At 39.7% G+C, this 18,503-nt stretch overlaps 2 protein-coding genes across 2 annotated transcripts; both read left to right on the top strand.

The window, feature by feature from the left end:
- The first annotated feature begins 1,574 nt into the window (after nucleotides 1–1,574).
- Nucleotides 1,575–9,586, top strand: LOC104053131 (transthyretin). Its single transcript, XM_009514523.2, has 4 exons — nucleotides 1,575–1,693; nucleotides 2,523–2,662; nucleotides 6,976–7,111; nucleotides 9,309–9,586. The coding sequence occupies exons 1-4, from the start codon at nucleotides 1,625–1,627 to the stop codon at nucleotides 9,414–9,416; spliced, it is 453 nt and encodes a 150-aa protein (XP_009512818.2). The 5' UTR covers nucleotides 1,575–1,624; the 3' UTR covers nucleotides 9,417–9,586.
- Nucleotides 9,587–9,686: 100 nt separating this feature from the next.
- On the top strand, nucleotides 9,687–18,422 carry LOC104053130 (transthyretin). The gene is made up of 4 exons (XM_009514522.2): nucleotides 9,687–11,717; nucleotides 13,451–13,581; nucleotides 16,180–16,315; nucleotides 18,100–18,422. The coding sequence occupies exons 1-4, from the start codon at nucleotides 11,649–11,651 to the stop codon at nucleotides 18,205–18,207; spliced, it is 444 nt and encodes a 147-aa protein (XP_009512817.2). The 5' UTR covers nucleotides 9,687–11,648; the 3' UTR covers nucleotides 18,208–18,422.
- The last annotated feature ends 81 nt before the right edge of the window (nucleotides 18,423–18,503 follow it).

Below are 18,503 nucleotides of genomic sequence, written 5' to 3'. Positions count from 1 at the left end.
GCTGATAGCAAATGACAGGACAGTACTTGCACTAGAACACAGATCATTTCTCTTCCTCATATACAAAGCTTTACTGCCTCAGAGAAATATTTACAAACAATGAGAGCAAAATAATGAAGAAAAGTGTCGATGCACAGATCTAAGAGCAGTATTTACCTTTCCAAGATCTGAATACAACCCACCAGCACTAAATTCCAGCATGATTTGTTACTGCTGGGCACCTCGCATTGACTTTTACATGCATGCAAAGCGAGTGTACAGCGCTACCTACATATCAGCCTGCTTTGCTGTAAGTACAAAGAGCACTTTGATCCCAGTTCAGGAGATTACTGTTATATAGATTTTTTTCAAAAACTAATTTTGCCTAAAGAGAACAACTGCATAAAGCAGCCTGAAGGCATGAAAGCCACTGGAGAATAGTATCCACGACTTCTCTCTAAGACATTCATCATGATCCTATTCAAGTTAAGAGGCAAAATTGCTTTTTGTTAGAATACTGTGAAATCAGTAAAAACTAAGCGTGCCAGCTCCTGAGAACAGAAGTGTAGACTCAGGGTCGTTTAGGACATAGAGAGAAGGAAATGCCCAACAGGGCTGTTTCTTTGTCCCTCACCAGTATGGACAATTTTTGTGTGATGCAGCTGGAGAAACCCAGCTACACCATGCCTACTCCCCCAGTCGACATCTTCTCCCAACTTAGGCTGGGGCTGAGTTCACCCCTGAAAAACCTCTTACCTAAATGCACATTTCAGAGCATAACAGTAACACTTCCAGCATAATAGGAGTTTGGCAACTAGAACGTTAGTTAGAAGTTAACATAAGCTATGCATTTGCCCTGGCTCCTTCTGGGGTACGTGGAGCAAGAGAGGAGACATTTCACTTTTCTGAGACCTCTGTCTTTCCAAGGAGACAGAGCTCTCCAGGTCTCTTCCCAGTGACTAAGAAGAAACCACAATGTCTACCTGAAGAGTAGGCAAGATTAATCCTTAGGAGCTTCTGATGGGAGGCAGATTGACAGATCCTATCTAAATTAGGTTTCAGAAAGAGACATTGCTCCTTTTCAACAAGCAGGGGAACTGCTTGGGTATCTGTCGCCCAGCATGGACCATTAGCACTGCTTGAGCCAGACAATGAACAAACTCCATCACCCATATACTAAGTGTGCATCTATATGTGGGAACTGGTCTTCAGAAAGCACTGAATACGTTGAAGAAATGGAGCAGGCGCAGAGAAAGCATTGAGGCATTATTGTGCACAACCTGAGGGCAAGGTAATGAAGATCTCCTAGAACTGGTAGGATTTCTGGGCAAACAAAGGTCATTTGCATTATTTTGCGGAGGGCTTTCTACGAGTCTAATCTCCCCAGGCAAGGGTCATGTTTGTGTCCGTTACTTATTCTCTTTGCTCTAGTGATCCTGCAGGCCTTCCATTGAGTCCAATGGCAGTGGTATCCATGGACTGACTCTAGGATTGGACTGTTTACTAAGCAAATAATCAGAATCAGCAGATTTGGAGTCATATGGGCACCCAATAAGCAGCCTGTTTTGTTGTGGGATTGGCTATAAAATCCCAAATCCCCTCAGCCCCTAGCTGCTGGCACCAAGGCTCACTAACAGCAAACAGAATGGCCTTTCACTCTGTGCTTTTTGTTTTCTTAGCTGGACTGGTATTTTTCTCTGAAGCTGCACCACTGGTGAGTCTCTTTTTATTCAAACTCAGCCATTAAAAGAATGATAATCAAGATTTTTAGATTATTAGCATCCTCCTCATCCATTAAATTCTGTAACGATTAGGCTTTGCTGGGGTGTCATTTTACTGCCATTTTAAAGATAGCTTCTTCAGAATTCTTAAAACTTCTTTGCCATTTACCATCTATTTTAGGATATTATGAAAGGGTCAGGGATCTAGGAGGTGTGACCTTTTATTTCTGTCTGTTTCTGTCAGTTTGTGACTCACATATCCTGTACCTTCAAGATAGATGTAGCTTTACCTTCTTCACCAAACAAGTGCTTCTCTAAAGCACTAAAAAAATATTTTTGAAGTATGACTAAGGATTCCTTATAGTACAATGAAGCTTAAGAAACAAATATTCTTTCAGCCCTAGGGACATCATAGGTGTTTGCTGGTTTCCTCAGCTAACACACTCTGTCTGCACTTACAATAATTTAGCATTTTCTTATTTGTGACCTCATTAAAAAGGTATACTTCATAACATTTTCCCAGGCCCATATGCAACTCTAAATATTTATCAAGCAGTCTGTGTATGAGTGTGTGTGTGTAATAAAGTTATCAGTTTAGATAACTTAGAGTCTCAGATAACTTAGACTCTAGTCTTAGACTTACCTGTAAGATACTCAGCTCTAAGAAACAGATGTTTACGAACTAGCTTTGAATACCGTTTGGCAAAGAACATGTTTTTAAGCCAACATTAATTCTGCAATAAGAACCCAGCTTTTCTTTGAAAGAAGGTTTTTGCAGGGCTGGTGAGCAGTTCCTATACAATCTCTCCTGCTTTCTCCAAGGTGTCCCATGGCTCTGTTGATTCCAAATGCCCTCTCATGGTGAAAGTGCTGGATGCAGTCAGAGGAAGTCCTGCAGCTAACGTAGCTGTGAAAGTCTTTAAAAAGGCTGCAGATGGAAGCTGGCAGGACTTTGCTACTGGGTAAGTTATGTGGTCTTATGGAGCTATTTTGAAGGTGCCTCCGGCAAACCATTGAGGAAGAAAGGGAATGGAGCCCTGATGAAAAAAAAGCACCATGTTTTCTAGCACAGGTCACATTATCACTATTAACAGCACATGAATTCTGGTCTAAAATCCATCAGATTCAAGTGGAACTTATCCATGACTAAAATACAAGCTAATTGCAGAAATACGTTGAGACACTCCTTTTTGTAAGGGAATATGTTTAATAATTAATTTTTTCTCTTACCTTCAGTAGTATCTTTCCTTTCTATAAACAGAAAAAAAATAAAAAGCCTATTTACCAGAATTTTGTAGGTAATCCAGACTAACCTACTATCTTCATATGCAATGGATATTGAGCTTTATTTGCAGCAGTCACATACAAAATCCTGACTCTAAGCTTTGTCTGTACACACGCAAATAATAAGCACACTAGTCATCTTCTGTGTCACAAACGAGCTGGCTGCAAAAAACTCCTTGGCCAGAAAGTTTTAAAGAGCCCCCTTGTAACACAACACAAAAGCACAAACTCAGCATTTTCCTGTGGTCATTTCTACAGATCTGCACAGCGTTTGCTAGAATGACGGCTTAATACTTATACTGAGGGGCAGGCAATAATACTATTATCTTCAGTCTGTGGGAAAAAGTATGAGTAACAGAGGAATACAGTTTACTGAAATTCAAATAGGTGAGGTATTCAGGCATTTAAGTTTCATTTTAACAACTCATTGAATCATAATTTTAAATAAGTCAAGAGAAATGTCTAGTAACAGCAGGATATTCAAGCATGGAATGACAAGCACACATGGACAAGAGCCACCAGAGCATCCAACTGTCTTTTACTAGGATTTTTATAGATTTATTTACATAAAAGCTGCAGGAAAAAAAAATAAGGGAGAAGACCACAAGGAAAGAGATAACTTCTCTCCATCTGAAGGGCTTCTTTTTATAAAACTCAAAACAAAAAAAAATCTTCCCCCCACTGAAAAGAAACAAGACATTTTAGGAGATTGAAGGAGAAACAAACACCACCGCTCCCAAATGCTGAGTGTTAATCTAGGAACAATGACTCTCAGAATGGATTGATATACTTTAATGAACAGAGAAACGCCATGAAAAAAATGACACATTGTATTCAAGGAAAGCAGAGACAAGGATAATGTCTGCCATCATTAGTAAACCCAGATTATTTCAAATGTTTCATCAAGTGCTGTTGAACATGTAATACAAAATACAATTTACAGAGGAATAAGATAAATGCAACATCAGTGTTAAATGCCCTCACTTTTTGGGCATAACAGTGTTTTCTTGTTTGCAATGCTGCTGTCAACAAGCCCAAGGAGACAAATTCCACAGTTCTTAGCCAACCTCTGTTGACACTCTAGGTCAGTACATCCCTGTGAAAACCAAATCACTTCTTCTTAAATATAAATTGAGAAGATTAACCCTAGGCGAGTGAGAAGCATTTTGCTGGGGAAAGGCACTGAAGGAATATTAAACCACAATTTTTATTGCAGGTAAAGATTTTGACCTTTCCCTTGACTTGCATCTTAACCAAGTCTGTTTTCAGCGATACTATTGACTTTAGCTGACGACACTCGTTTGAACTGGATTTTCACATGTGATCACAATTTTTTTCTTTTGGAAAAAACAGAGTTTCTCTGTGTTCAACCAGATGAAAATCTGAATGCAGTCAGGAACACAATCTGTACTTATTCCTGTCAGGTTAATAATATTTTGAAGTTACAGTACCTAGCAGATGCATATGGAAAAGTTACATTTTGTACAATTTTCTATAAAAGTATTTTTTTTTTACCTTTTTGTTTGTTTGGTTTTTAACTTTGCTAACGCATTTTAGGGAATTAAGCAAATGCACCTAGCAAGTGGTGAATCTGGAGTAATAGTATTTAAAAGGCAGGGAGGAAGTTAGCATAGCGACAGCTGACTTTATTATAGGGGCTTATTTCAAAATTAGTCTAGACTAAATATGCAAGAAGAGATAACCCGAGCTGAGATGCATGCTGAGGAAGGCTTTAGGGCACAGAGCTCCTCCCATGACCTTCTCACTCCTCACGTGTTTTTGGAAATCTAGGTCTTATCACGTAGTTCAAGAGTTGCATTCACCAAACATAGTGTGACCCTGACTGTAAATCATAAAAAAAAGGACTGCAGTATATTTACAGTGGTGCCCCCCACTCTTTTTTTAAAAAAAACAAACTCCAAAATAGTAATTCCTGTTCCTGAGATATTTCCTCAGCAGTCTGCATCTGAGGGCAGAGTTTATCTCAGTGCAGCATGCGTCCCAAAAGTTCATAAATGTCATTGCACAAACAGTGTAGATTTAACCAGGTCGCAATATACAACTATGGTCCAGACAGTGAAAAATAGGATTAGGATTGCAGTCTAGGCTGGAGCCGTAGCAACTTAACCAGTGTTTTGCAAAATTTTTGCTGGAAGAGCACAGCTCTTTTAACTTTACTGTCCATCTTAGAGCAGATGCTGGCAATCCATATCCTGTTAAGAATGAGCAACCGTACTATATTTATTCCCCCAGTCAGACAGAAATACAAATGCTGTTAGAAGGAATTGCTTGTAGCCTTTTGCTACCAGGGCCAAATGCAGGGCATCCTCGGCCTTCTGCTAATCCTGTCCAGGCTCTGAATCACACACTGTCCTGTTGGCTGTCAATGCAGCAGTAGCACTGAAGGGTTTGCTTGTGAGACCACTTGTGTTGAATGGCTACCACTTAATAACTAAAATTAAGAAAGTGCCATTAGCTCCCGGTAGTGGGCGAGAGTCTTCAAGTGAAGACTTCTTTCCAGTTTCCCAAATGTTCTGGACGGTTAACGCCTGCAACTCTGGGTCAGTACCTTTTAAGGAAAGCACCATTCAAGCTGCATCCACACTTTTCTCAAACTAAAACTTGTTTACCTGAACAAAGATTTTGAGGCAGACCCCATTTTTCCTTCTAATTGGTTTGTGCCTAGACTATCCAACTTATACACAGATATATGTGAATTGCTAACTTGTACTCTGAACACTATCGCAAGACCTCAGCAATTCTGTTTCACAGTTTCAAGGACACTCGCCAATGAATCCTTCATCCTTTTACCTATTGCCTTTTATTAAGTCAATATAGGTTAAGCCGGGAAGTACTAATTAAACCAAAAGAAAACAGATGTGTACACAAATTGCCTGTGAGCCATGTTTCAAGCAGGGCTTGGATTCTCTGCAGGTTTGGTCTACCCTGAATACATTTGACTTCACTTGTGCGGGACTAGTGAGACTTTTGTCAGCCTTCAAAGTGGTGAAGTTGAAATATAAGAAAACCTGAAAATCAGCATAGGGTTTTTAATCCTGCTACTTTTTAATTTAAGGAAAAGGTCTGTCATTCAGACTTTTTTCATTCACCACCATTAAGCAACGATGACAAATAAGATGAAGGAGGAGGCAGCGGCTGGGAAAGAAAAGCTGCAATAGCACAATCAATTTTCTCTGATAAGCAGCATGTCGCTGCTCTCTCCCCTCGCTTTCCTCCTCCTCAAGCTTTTCTGTTTTCTGCCTAGACAACTACTCCTTGCCATGACAGGCAAGTCTTACTAGTTCTTCAGTTCAAGGCTTTCTTCATTTTTCCTTCAACTACATCATGTGGTTATGAAGTTCTATAAATATGAAATAAATATTTTCAGCCAGAAAAAATAAAAACCCTTTTTAAAAAATTAGAAATAAAGTAAAAGGAGGAAAGAGAGATAATTTTGTGATATTAAATTGCTGTTCCAAAACACTATCAATCAGGGTCACATAAAAATGCATCAGTGTATAGGGGTAAAACCTGTAGCCTCAGTGCTAATAACAAGAGAATAAAATAATTTTCCACTAAAATCTCTCATCTCTCTTTAATTATAATTTGAGTTTTGGCATCTTGCCTTTCATCATGATCATCCTTTTCCTAAGCCACTAACATCTGGTTCCAGGGGGCACTTGGTACAAGTTAAACATGATAATAAAAGAGGGGCCTTATCTATAATCCCTGCCATAGCAACAGAAATTACGAAAAAAGGCAGCCAGCTTTGATTTGTGATGTATATGGATGAGTTGGTAGCACGGACAGGCTCTGCAGTATGAAAACATACTCTACATAGGAGGAGGGAACTATTTCAGATTATTAGAAACCATTCAACATAGAATTCAGCTGTGTAGCACCTCTGCTATTTAATATTCCACATTGACTGTTTCTGTTTAGCTTCTAAATGACACTATAACATATTTATGTAGATATTTTACTATTACAGGAAAACCACAGAGTATGGGGAGATCCATGAGCTCACAACAGAAGAGCAGTTTGTAGAAGGAGTATACAGGGTAGAGTTTGACACCAGCTCTTACTGGAAGGGACTCGGCCTTTCCCCATTCCATGAATATGCTGATGTAAGTATTTGCAAATATACCTAATAATCTATATACTGTGTAGGGTATCAGCTGCAAAGAGCAAATACAGTTCTTAAATACTGAATTCGGTGAAACAGTTGACTGCTACATAACATTGTGTAAATAAAGTATATAGCCAGCTAAGCCAAAGGAAGTAGCCAACTTCCCTGCAAATACTCTTCCTAAGTTGAGCTGTGCCCATTTACTCATTCAGACCAGTAGGGACCTTTGTTCAAACAGAGCTACACTATTCAAAAGCATACAGGTTTTAAAAAACAAACAAGAAAAAAAGAAGACTACTTTTATCATTGCTGAAGGAATATAGGGATTTTAAAACCCTTATTTTATAGGAAATGAGCTTTTTAATCAGAGGGATTTCCCTCTTATCAGTCACCTGAAAAACCATTAATTGGAGTATGACTTGCAATTACAGGATAAAGCAATTCTTTCTGATGTTATTTTTTTTTTTAAATGTTGCTCACTACTGAAATATGCAATAGAAAAACATAGGTATAAAATAAAAGTAGGCTGTTTCATCAGTACCTAAATTTCATAAGCAGGCCAGCAATATATTCACTTCTTGTGCCTCCTTTTGCTCTCAGCTCCACATTGATTTATTGTGTGCTCTATTCTTTCACATTTATTTAGCACTTCCAGAAATTTTGTTTAAAAACTTCAGGCTTAATATGCCATTAAACTTAAGTTTCCCTAAATTAAGTAGTCTGGAATGGCTACAGGTTGCATTGTAGAACATTTTAAACCACAAGTTTATGAAGCTCTGTGGATGACTAAAACAAATGACTGAGGCCCAGGCCTATAAAAGTCTGAGGTGTGGCTTGCATCATCGAGGTCAAATAAACAATCCTTTAAAATATTCCTTAACAATTTGGATGTCTGAAAGTTGTTGGGGTCTATGAAAGGACTTCACGTCAAAAGGCACCTGTCTGAGACTGCTCCAGCTAGGCTGTTGAAGAAGCTTTCCTTTGATGTAATAGCCTACAGGTCACTAAATTAGCCTGGGAAGTGGGCAGAGTTCAATCACTGTCTGTGTAGAAAGTAGCTGAAGCCTATGGTCCTCATGTAACAGCAGCTCAGACTTTGGCAGGACTGGGATGACACCAAGCTGAGTGGTGCACTTGACACACCTGAAGGATGGGATGCTGTCCAGAGGGACTTGGACAAGCTCGAGAAGCAGGCCCATCTGAAACTCATGAGGTTCAACAAAGCCAAGTGCAAGGTCCTGGGTTGGGCAAGCCCCAGTATAAATACAGGCTGGGGGATGAAGGGGTAGAGAGCAGCCCTGCAGAGAAGGACTTGGGGGTGCTGGTGGATGAAAAGCTGCATTAGAGCCAACAATGTGCACTTGCAGCCCAGAAGGCCATCCGTATCCTGGGCTGCACCAAAAGCAGTGCGGGGAGCAGGTCGAGGGAGGTGATTCTGCCCCTCTACTCCACTCTGGTGAGACCCCACCTGCAGTGCTGCGTCCAGCTCTGGAGCCCTCAGCACAAGAAGGACAAGAAGGACCTGCTGGCACAGGTCCAGAGGAGGGCCACAAAAATGATGCGAAGGCTGGAGCACCTCTCCTGTGAGGACAGGCTGAGAGAGCTGGAGTTGTTCAGCCTGGAGAAGAGAAGGCTGCAGGGAGACCTTATTGCAGCCCTTCAGTGCTTAAAGAGGGCTTATAAAAAGTTTGTCCCCATCTTTCTTAGTAGGACCTGTTGTGACAGGACAAAGGCTAATGGTTTTAAACTAAAGGAGGGTAGATTTAGACTAGATAAAAGGAGAAATTTTTTACAATGAGGGTGGTGAAACACTGTAGCAGGTTGCCCAGAGAGGCAGTAGATGCCCCATCCCTGGGAACGTTCAAGGTTGGGTGGGGCTCTGAGCAACCTGATCCAGCTGAGGATCTCCCTGCTCATTGCAAGGGGAGGCTGGACAAGATGACCTCTAAAGGTCCCTTCCAACCCAAACCGTTCTATAATTTTTTGTGGACCTGAGTCCAAATCTCAGAGATTTCTCAGTCATCAGTGAGCATCACACAGTATTGGAGAGCATTACCCCTCAGAAGGGTAAAATCATTGACTGAACAGAACTGGCAAAGTAGTCTGCAGAGGAAATGGAGTGTGCTTGCTAATTCTTAATAAGGCAGTTTTGAAGGTGCATTTTTCATCGTGATCACAAGTTTTCTCTTTTCCAGGTGGTGTTCACTGCTAATGATTCCGGCCACCGCCACTATACCATTGCCGCTCTCCTCAGTCCTTTCTCTTATTCAACTACTGCTGTTGTCAGTGATCCCCAGGAATAAACATGTACTGTCATTACACAAATACCCTCCTCTGCTAGAACTATCGTAGGCTTTTAGGAGGAAGGTTTTTCCTATTGCTAATGCATAACTTTTTGCTACATTAGGTTTTTTTTCCATTTTGTAACCTGGCAAACTTCAGAGAAGTCAATAAATGTTACTTCTTTAAAACAGTTTGATTCTATTGGTGAAGTTTTATTGTGTTCTAAGATGTCATGATTTGTGTTCAAGTGCAAAGGGTGTCTGGAAGCCATGCATGGCATATGGAAGCAAATTAACACTTGATTTGGGTCTGTTATCTTCCTGAACTACCTTAAAAAAAAGTCTCACCAAAAGCATTGGCTCAAAATAAGAAAGTTATAGAGTTGTGCTACCTTAAAAATATGACCAAACACAATCAAAATTAGAGAGTCATCCATGCTACTCATAGTTTACACACAGAAAAGATGGTCCCGCTATCAACTAGGTCACAGAGTAAATATGACAAATTCTGAATACCTAGCAGCAGAACAAGCAATGCAGAAAGACTGTTGAAATATATATATATACACCCAGACAGGTGAAAGAGTTAAAATCTGTGTACCTTTACTTAAAACTTCAGGCAAACTGCAACACTCTGTAGTTTTAAGAGGAAAGTTTGCTGCTTAATCAATCTAGGAAGGTCTGAAGCAATTTCAATTAGCACCCTTTTCAACAACTTTGATCTTTAACCCAGTTGGCTACTGTATTCAGGTGCATTCCTGTTAAATGTCTAGTAAGTCAAAACTCTAGCCATTATTAAAAGAAAGTCCTAAAATAGCATCATTTTAATAGTCTCTTCATATTTTTAGAAACAGTAAAAGGTAAGTTGTAGAGTGACTATGATTCAAAAAATGTTGTGGACAAACTGACCAAGAGGGCTGTAGCAGTGATTTCTGTAGACTGATGGCCAATTGTGTTTAAAATATCCTGAAGCAGAGAAATTGTTGTTCAACAGGATTACAGAAACTACAGAGATTGTTACTGAAATCATGCCATTTGGAAACCCATCAGCACTCATCTGCCACTGACCTTGGAGTTTACCTCTACACCCAGAGCCTGCTGGGAAGAATGCAAGTGAATTCACAAGTTACAAAAGCTTGCCTTTAACATTTCACTATTTGGTTACTTTTTTCCCCAATTTCTGGACGCTACCACAGTTACATAACTCTTGCAAGCAGTGCAAATAGTTCCAAAACAGCACCCATCTTACAGCATGCAGATTTCATGGCACCTTACTATTCCTAGAGCTTGAAAACCAGTAGGTTTGTTTTGCAGTGAGCTATGCCCAGCCCTCAAGATAGGACATTAGTATGTTCATACTAATTTCATACTAAGTTGTGGTGTAGTCATTAAAAAAACAGAACAAAACACACAAACCAAAAAAACCTTCTCTGCGTGTAGTCATCCACTTGAAGACAGGATAAAGTTAGTAAGAGAGTGCGTGTGCATATGCCAAAGCAAAGATCAGAAAGACCAAGTTTAATTTCAAGAAGTAACTTCCCTAAAATGAAGCAGATTTCTGGTGGGGGCTGACTTGCAGTTGTACAGGGAAAGTCCTGAACTTGTACTGGATCTAAGGCACAAGTAAAGTGACAGGACTTAAAACACTGCTTAACTGTGCTCCAGAAATCGGTATGTAGGTATTTAGTTATCATGCTGGAAACAAAGTAACATATTTTTCCTCCAGGGGACTGCAAAAGATAACCAGATAGCCCACACATTATCCACTTGCCTTTTATCAGAGGTGGGGCCGAGGGCACCACAGAGAGAAATCTCATAATAGCTAAACATGGGTGAGTCAATTAAGCTGAGCTATAACCACAGAGTAATTCTCACTGAAACTGAAATTGCTGAGCGGACAAGAAATTTGTATGTCTCTCCACTATATGAGATGCATATAGCACCATTCCTCAACAAAAAAAGAAAAAGAAATAGACATTTTTTCCAAGAAAATAAATCACTGCAGTTGAGCTAGGCAAGATTCACACTATTTCCAAAGACAATGGTAGAAGAGACTTATTTTTGCAGACAAGGTTCATGGTTGTATGGGTTACTTATTTTCTCATTGTTTACTAAGTAAATAGTACGAATTGGCATTTTGAAAGTCATACGGTTTTTCTGATAAGTATCCCTGATTTAGAAGCCTTGATATAAAAACCACAGATCCCACCAGTTTCTACTTGCTGACACTGAGACTTCCTAGTGGTCGGCAAAATGCCTTTTCATTCTGTATTTCTTGTTTTCTTAGCTGGCCTGGCATTTTTCTCCGAAGCTGCACCACCGGTAAGTGTCTCAGGATTAAGGTCCTTCATACTGATGTAGTCCCAGCTTTTTGTCTTTTTTAATACTTTAATTAGTGTAAGTGAAAAATAGAATATTCCATTTTATTGCAATTACTTTGATTTTATGGTATGTATTGACTGTAGTTTTCTCCTACTGCTCTTTTTCTGGTCCTTCTTTCTCCTCCTTTAGTGATTAGTGAGAGGGCTTTATGGTTGACAAGTGCTGCTTCTCCATTAGACTCAGGGATTACATGAAAAACAATATAAGCAAAGAAAGGAAGAAAATATCATATTCACTGCACAAAAGCCTTGAGCCTGGTGAAAAGTAACTAATAGCCCTTACAACACGATGAACAAGCGCCTGTCCTGAGGCATTTCATTTCCTGTTGTGACATCCACGTTGGAGAAATACTGCTCTACCCACTGCAGCTCTATCCCGTGCAAGCAAGAAGGGATCTCAACACTCTGATGTGAGCAAAGAACAGAGCCAAAGCCAGGATCCCACTTCCAGAGGGGTCATTTATTACAGCAAAGCAAGCTAAAGACACAGACAGTTCAGGCTGAAATTCGCCTAGAATAGACTTGTCTCTCTCCCCCACTACTCATTCTTCCTCTCAAGTTCTGATCTTTGGGAAAAAGAATACCTGTCCGACCTCTGTGAGGAAGCAGACTTTCACTGAGCTCCCAGGGCGCAAAAGCCAGGAAAACAGGTGGTGGCACTAGAGCCTCCATTGCCAACACCTCAGAAGAAACTCTAGCGAGAAGCCTGTGCATTCCAGAGAGGGAGCCAGAGGAATCAGGGCGTACAGGCAGTATAGGTACAAGCTGACACATCGGTCGGATACAGGGCAGGGTTCCTGCTGACGGGTGGTTATTCGATACGTCACAGACTGTAAGAGGGGATGTAAGAGAGGCTTCTTAGTTTTTAACATCTACATCATGATTCCTTTAGCAATGACTAAATGTAGATCAGTGATTGCTATTTTGAGATCATTTCTGATTAGCACCTTCCACAAAGCTCTATTTCCTCACTTTTCATATAGAAAATTAGGTAATGAAAGGTCAAAGCCCTGATTCAACTCTACCTTCGAATAGGTAAAACATCAGGGCATACCCACTGCTTGTGATGAGTATGTTGGGAGCAAAACTACAGCCATCCCATCTTTGAAGGAAGGTTTTCCTCTCCTATCCCTGCATAGCTGCCAGGGACTGAGAAATCTGATCCAACATGGTGTCTGTGTGTGGGGCTTATCAAGTCCAGCAGAATTAAGATAACTATGTCAACAAGACATCAGAGGCACTCAAATCCAGAAGACTGCGCTTGAATTGCCACTCCAAAATACAGGAAGAGTTGCCAGATTTTTAAGCATTCCTACTACCTTTGATGATTCTATTATTTCCTGTTGAGGTCACAATTTAGTTACAACTTCATGCTGGAGATGATGTGTAGCTAAGCCATGACAAAGAGAAAACAGAAATGTGTTCTCACACACAGCCGCAGTGCCTCCTCAGTGCACATGGCTACACTCTCCCCGATGACTCCTGACATCTTCCTCTCCGGTTCCACCATATCCAGCCCCCGGAAAGCTTCAGGACACATTTCTGCAGCACAGAGATCTTGTTGAGGAAAATATGGTATATTCTGTAGATCTAAAGAGTAAGATTCCGTACTGCTTTATTATGCACCATCATTATCTTTCTTACAATGTAAAAATTCTCTCTTCCTACCTGAAGGACTCTGCTGACTTCAAGCATCCTCTTTTTATAAAAATTCTGGATTCAGTCCGAGGAAGTCCAGCTCCAAATGTTGCAGTTAAGTTATATAAAGAATCTGCAGATGGATCTTGGGAACTGTTAAATTCAAAGTAAGTCATACCAAAATAACGAGTAAAAGAAGAGAAAGGCAATGAGAAGAGGCCAAATAGTTGGAAAATCCAGTTAAACAGTCTCTAACATAAGATGCCTTTTTTTACTCACAGGAAAGACAACATACTATTGAATGAATTTACTGCAGACTGTCTTTTAACTACAGTTTCAACTACTGAAATGGTTTTATAATGCTTTATAATTACTGTGAGGACAAGAAAGTATTTTAAACTATTCTTTAATTCAATTATTGCTTCTTTTCAATTTCATTACAAGGGGACTCTATTACTTTTTAGTACCCACCAATGAACTGCTGTGTTGTTACCAGAAGAATCAGGCAGACTTTTAGTTTGTTTGAAACTAAGGCTCTGGTTGAGAATCCTCCCTTTATTGGCTATTTTCCTTCATTCTAAATGGATATTTATTTCATACAACACCACAGCTCTAAAAAGAAAACGGGGAACTGTTTTGAACGTATACCACATCATAGCTGATAGCCTGCTTTGCTTCAGGAAAAAGGAATCAGCCAAAAGGAGACATTCTGGAGATGAAGTTTTCTCACATTCTCCCCCACAGAGAAGCAATTACATCTAAAATAAGAAAAAGAATCTCCCAGATATTTAAAAACTGACATGTTGTTTAAAAAAACATAATTGTAGAATTTCAAATTACTTCTTTTGGAAACTGCCCTCAATTTTAGTATATATTAACACTTTAAAAACTCAAAAGCAATTTTTACTTAAACTCTAATCTGAAATGAAATAGAAAAAATTCTTAGGGGGTACACACAATGAACAGCCCTTCTCTGTTCAACAAGCAACATCCCACCTCCACACTTTTCTCCCCACGATATCTGTGAAGTTTCACCTTCTTTCCAGGTCTGTTCACGGTCTTTTCTACCTAAAGAAGTGAGATAGGGCTCATCAGGGCTAAAGATGGCCTAGTGCAGTGATTTCAATAGCGGGATCCCGGACTCAGACGCATTTGTAGAAAGTCCATGAGAAACTGTACCTAAGTGGCTCTTTGGTGTCGTAGACTATTTGGCTGGCAGAAGCAACAGTGCTTTCATGTGTGTCCGTGAAAAATATAGCTGCAGTGAAGGCTACACATATTTGTACTTGGGGGGCAGGGGAAGAACAATCTATTCATGTTGTCCTACTTACATTGCCTCCCACCCCTCAAGCGAGAAGATAGCTTCACACATTGGAACACACTGGGAACGTGTGTGATTTTCCATTAGGAGGATGTTCAGTTTACTTATCTTCAAATCTGAGCTTAGAGGCTTTATATACTCAGCCAAACAGCTGGATGTTGACCAAAGCCTTAAAAACGTACTTAACATCTGAAACAAAGAACAAAGTAACCTTAACATAAAGTATGCGAAAGTTGTGATAATACTAAATCAACCTCTCCAACCTTCTTAATTTGTAAATAACTGAATGTAAGCAAGAGATTCTGAAGTAACTGTTCTCAGTTAAAGATATGTTTGGTTGTAGCTGAGAAAGCTTATTAGAGAAGTGAACAGTTTTCTAATAATGATGAATCTATGACAAAGAATAATTAGAAACATTTGAATGGATGAAAAGCCCTGATAAGTGACTACAGAGCATCTTGTAAGATACAAACGGTGTTCTGTGACTTCATGGTTATATGGAATAATAAATCCTAAGTACTGCACTGGACAATGACATAAAAAACATTCAATTCTTTATTTTTCTCTGCATGCAACTTGAATAAAATATGTTCAGAAAATTATATGGAAGACAAAACAGTGGTTTGTGACTTCTAGAATCAGGCACTAGCACCACTGTTATTTGCAGATAACCTACCCCGTCAAAAACCCAGTATTGTATAACATATTTCACAGAAATACGTTTCAACCAAGAGACACGTTTGAGACACAGCAGTCAGTATTGGTTCTGGAGCCCCAGACTGGCTGATGTTCAAAGGTCTATAGTTTCAAGCCAGTACTATGGCCTTGGATAGCACTGATAGCATCTTGAAATCAAACAAAACCATCTGTTTGTTGAGGATGGAAAACCAACTGATCAATACAGACAACAGGAATTCTATAAGGCCTCACTGTTGGCTGGCCTACAGTCATTTCAACTAGCAGACCTCAAATTTCAGATAGCCAACTGTAAAAAATGCCCATACTCTATGTTTTTAAATAAGTAAACTACAGAAAAATCAAGAGAGATGACCCACTTACTTGCACAGTAAGTAAGTGCATCATAGAGCTTCCGCAACGCTTACAGCACTGGTGAAGTTTTCCCTCTGAGTGGGTTCATTTAATTAACACCAAGACTCTGCCAAGAGTCTATGAACAGTAACGCCAGCTTTTGGCTCACCCTCAGAACATGCAGAGTAGCGACACGGCAGGCAGCCATCTGCTGTGGCAATCGTGGAAGCAGCAAATGCCAAGATAAGCTCTGAAGCGTCCATAATACAGATGGACGTAAGCCATTCTAGATCAATAGAAGTATTCATCATATTACTTGAGCCACACAACATCACTCAAGTTCAATTGCTAAAAACTGCATTTTTCTCGGGCTTTTAACCAAAATACATAAGTGCATTCTTCTGCTGTCACACAGACAAACCAATGACAACGGAGAGCTCCACGAACTCACAACTAAAGAACAGTTTGTAGCAGGGATATACAAGATTGAGCTTGACACAGCCTCATATTGGAAGGGACTGGGCTTGAATCCCTTCCATCACCATGCTGATGTGAGTATTCATTTTCTCCTGTACTTTAGTTGCAAAGAATACTTTATATGTCTAGGCTTTAATTACTAATTGCACATGTTGAACTTTCGTTTCACTTTAAAATATTTTTGCACTAACACTTCAGATCCACAGTCTCAAAGCTTTGTAACAATATACCCATGAGAGTACCTAGTTACTAGCTTCCCTATAACTCTCAATAAGCTCTTAGGTGCATTACTTACAGGTTCTCCATTCTTCTACCTGTACTTAAGCCTGGGATTCTTTCTGTGACACCTTATTTCTAGACACCTGAAGGAAGACAGGTGGAGTACTCTGTTAAGTCTCCTGGGAAAAGCATTTTTCTGCCTTTTGGATCCAGTATTTGTACGGCTGCAGACAAAGTTTAAGAATTTTAAAGATAATGGGAGTATGAACTGTGTTCTGGATGCTTGGATCCTCAGTTTACAATGGAAAGAAAGTGCAACAGGCCTTTTTACTTTGCATGGGACAGATAAACTGGTTAGATGAAGGTGGTCCAAACCTGGTACCGAGGCCAGCTGCAGGGTTTGGGACTCCTTGGGGGCTGTCCTCTTCCCCTCCACAGCATCAGCCCTTCCACATGACCTTTCAGCAGCAGCAGCAGCAGCCGCCCTGTATTAGTTGTTTGCTGGACTCTGACAGATCAGTGAGCACCACCAGCTGTACAGTTTACAGCTGCTGCTCAAACAGCCATTCCTCATCTCCTTAGAAAAAAGGTGGCAAACACCTGGGTTAAATTTTGTTTCTGCCTCCTTGAAATGGATGCGACGTTCTTATTCTAGACAATAATGAAGGTTATGATGGGTAGTCTTGCCCTCTGTGATAACTGAAATAAAAGAGGTAACATGAAATATTTATAGCATGCAAGTAAATTGATTACACATCAAGATAACTTTTAAGTCTATATTCCAGACTAGAAATTAATTTAATCCAGAGTGCAAGATCCTCCTTTCTTAAAAATAAGCCTCAGTAGGGATCATGTTTTGCTAAGTTCACTGGTTGTTCCATATGCATTTCTTTTATTAAAGCTGAAAGGAGCATAAGCTAAGCATCACAGAATGTTACTAAACCATGTCTATTTTAAAAGTTGACACCCATCATCTCACAACATAAAATAATCTACTGTGTAGAAGGAGAAATCAAAGGACAGGATATGAACTGATGGAGCAGTTGGTAAAAGGACTGTTGTAAATGATTCATACATAAGGTCATTATCACGTTGTGGCCAAATGACTAATGCAGTCCTCCTCTATCTACTAGCTATGTCAGTAGGATTAAAGACATTCATTGCTCCACATTTTGGCCTGATGGTAGTTACTGTAGCACTATGTTTAATTCTGTACCTCAAAGTTCAGGACTTCATAAGAGCAATATAAGTATTCAAATACTTGAAAGAATGCCGCCACCCCCCCCTTTTTTTTTTTAAACAAACACAGTCAATGGGGTTCAATGTAAATCTTCACTAAGGAAAAAAATCTTGTTGCCATTTACAAGTACCAATAAGGAAACCCCAATTTGGATAAGAAATATATTTGATAAAATTTTAAATAATACAAGTGACAGGTATGCTTTTAACAAAGGATATTTAACCAGTGGAAAAACTGTGTGCAACAGGCAGTCACAGATCACACTGATCAAATCACCACAGGAGAAGCTATTTCCAAAGTTTTGTGGGAGGTTAGATAAAATGATCACAACGGTTCCATCTAGGCTCGTATCCAGAGATCAATTCTCATTTGTGTCGTATTTGTTTTTTCTTCCTCCAGGTGGTGTTCACAGCTAATGATGCTGGTTACCGACATTACTCCATTGCTGTTCTCCTCAGTCCCTTTTCTTACTCAACCACAGCAGTAGTTAGTGAGCCAGTGGAATAGAAGCTGACATTAAGCATGGAAATTCAGATGTGCAAATTAAGATTTCCATAAATGATAAGAACTTAGTTTCTGACTGTAACAACAGCTTTAGATTTCATAGTAAATCACTAACGGTAACAGTCAAGTTGTTTATTCACTTTGTTAACTTTAGGAAGAATGCGTATTGACTTTGTTTTAAAATACTCTTCTGAATAAAAGTATTCTGCATTTCTGCATTCTGTAAGTATTGCTCTTCTGAATAGAAGTTTAGGGTTTGAACCTGGCCAGGTTTCCCTTCCTTTTGTTGCTACTTTGAG

This window comes from Phalacrocorax carbo, chromosome 2 (genome assembly GCF_963921805.1).
Source record: "Phalacrocorax carbo chromosome 2, bPhaCar2.1, whole genome shotgun sequence".
Taxonomy (NCBI): domain Eukaryota; kingdom Metazoa; phylum Chordata; class Aves; order Suliformes; family Phalacrocoracidae; genus Phalacrocorax; species Phalacrocorax carbo.
This window is presented reverse-complemented; position numbering and strand designations above follow the sequence as displayed.

What these genes read in the sequence shown, in the direction of transcription:
- LOC104053131 (XM_009514523.2), top strand. Translation starts at nt 1,625, where the DNA reads ATGGCCTTTCACTCTGTGCTTTTTGTTTTCTTAGCTGGACTGGTATTT. An exon ending in TCTCTGAAGCTGCACCACTG is followed by an intron (nt 1,694 to 2,522) that starts GTGAGTCTCTTT and finishes GCTTTCTCCAAG; the next exon opens with GTGTCCCATGGCTCTGTTGA. An exon ending in TGGCAGGACTTTGCTACTGG is followed by an intron (nt 2,663 to 6,975) that starts GTAAGTTATGTG and finishes TTACTATTACAG; the next exon opens with GAAAACCACAGAGTATGGGG.
- LOC104053130 (XM_009514522.2), top strand. Translation starts at nt 11,649, where the DNA reads ATGCCTTTTCATTCTGTATTTCTTGTTTTCTTAGCTGGCCTGGCATTT. An exon ending in TCTCCGAAGCTGCACCACCG is followed by an intron (nt 11,718 to 13,450) that starts GTAAGTGTCTCA and finishes TCCTACCTGAAG; the next exon opens with GACTCTGCTGACTTCAAGCA. An exon ending in CCTTCCATCACCATGCTGAT is followed by an intron (nt 16,316 to 18,099) that starts GTGAGTATTCAT and finishes TTCTTCCTCCAG; the next exon opens with GTGGTGTTCACAGCTAATGA.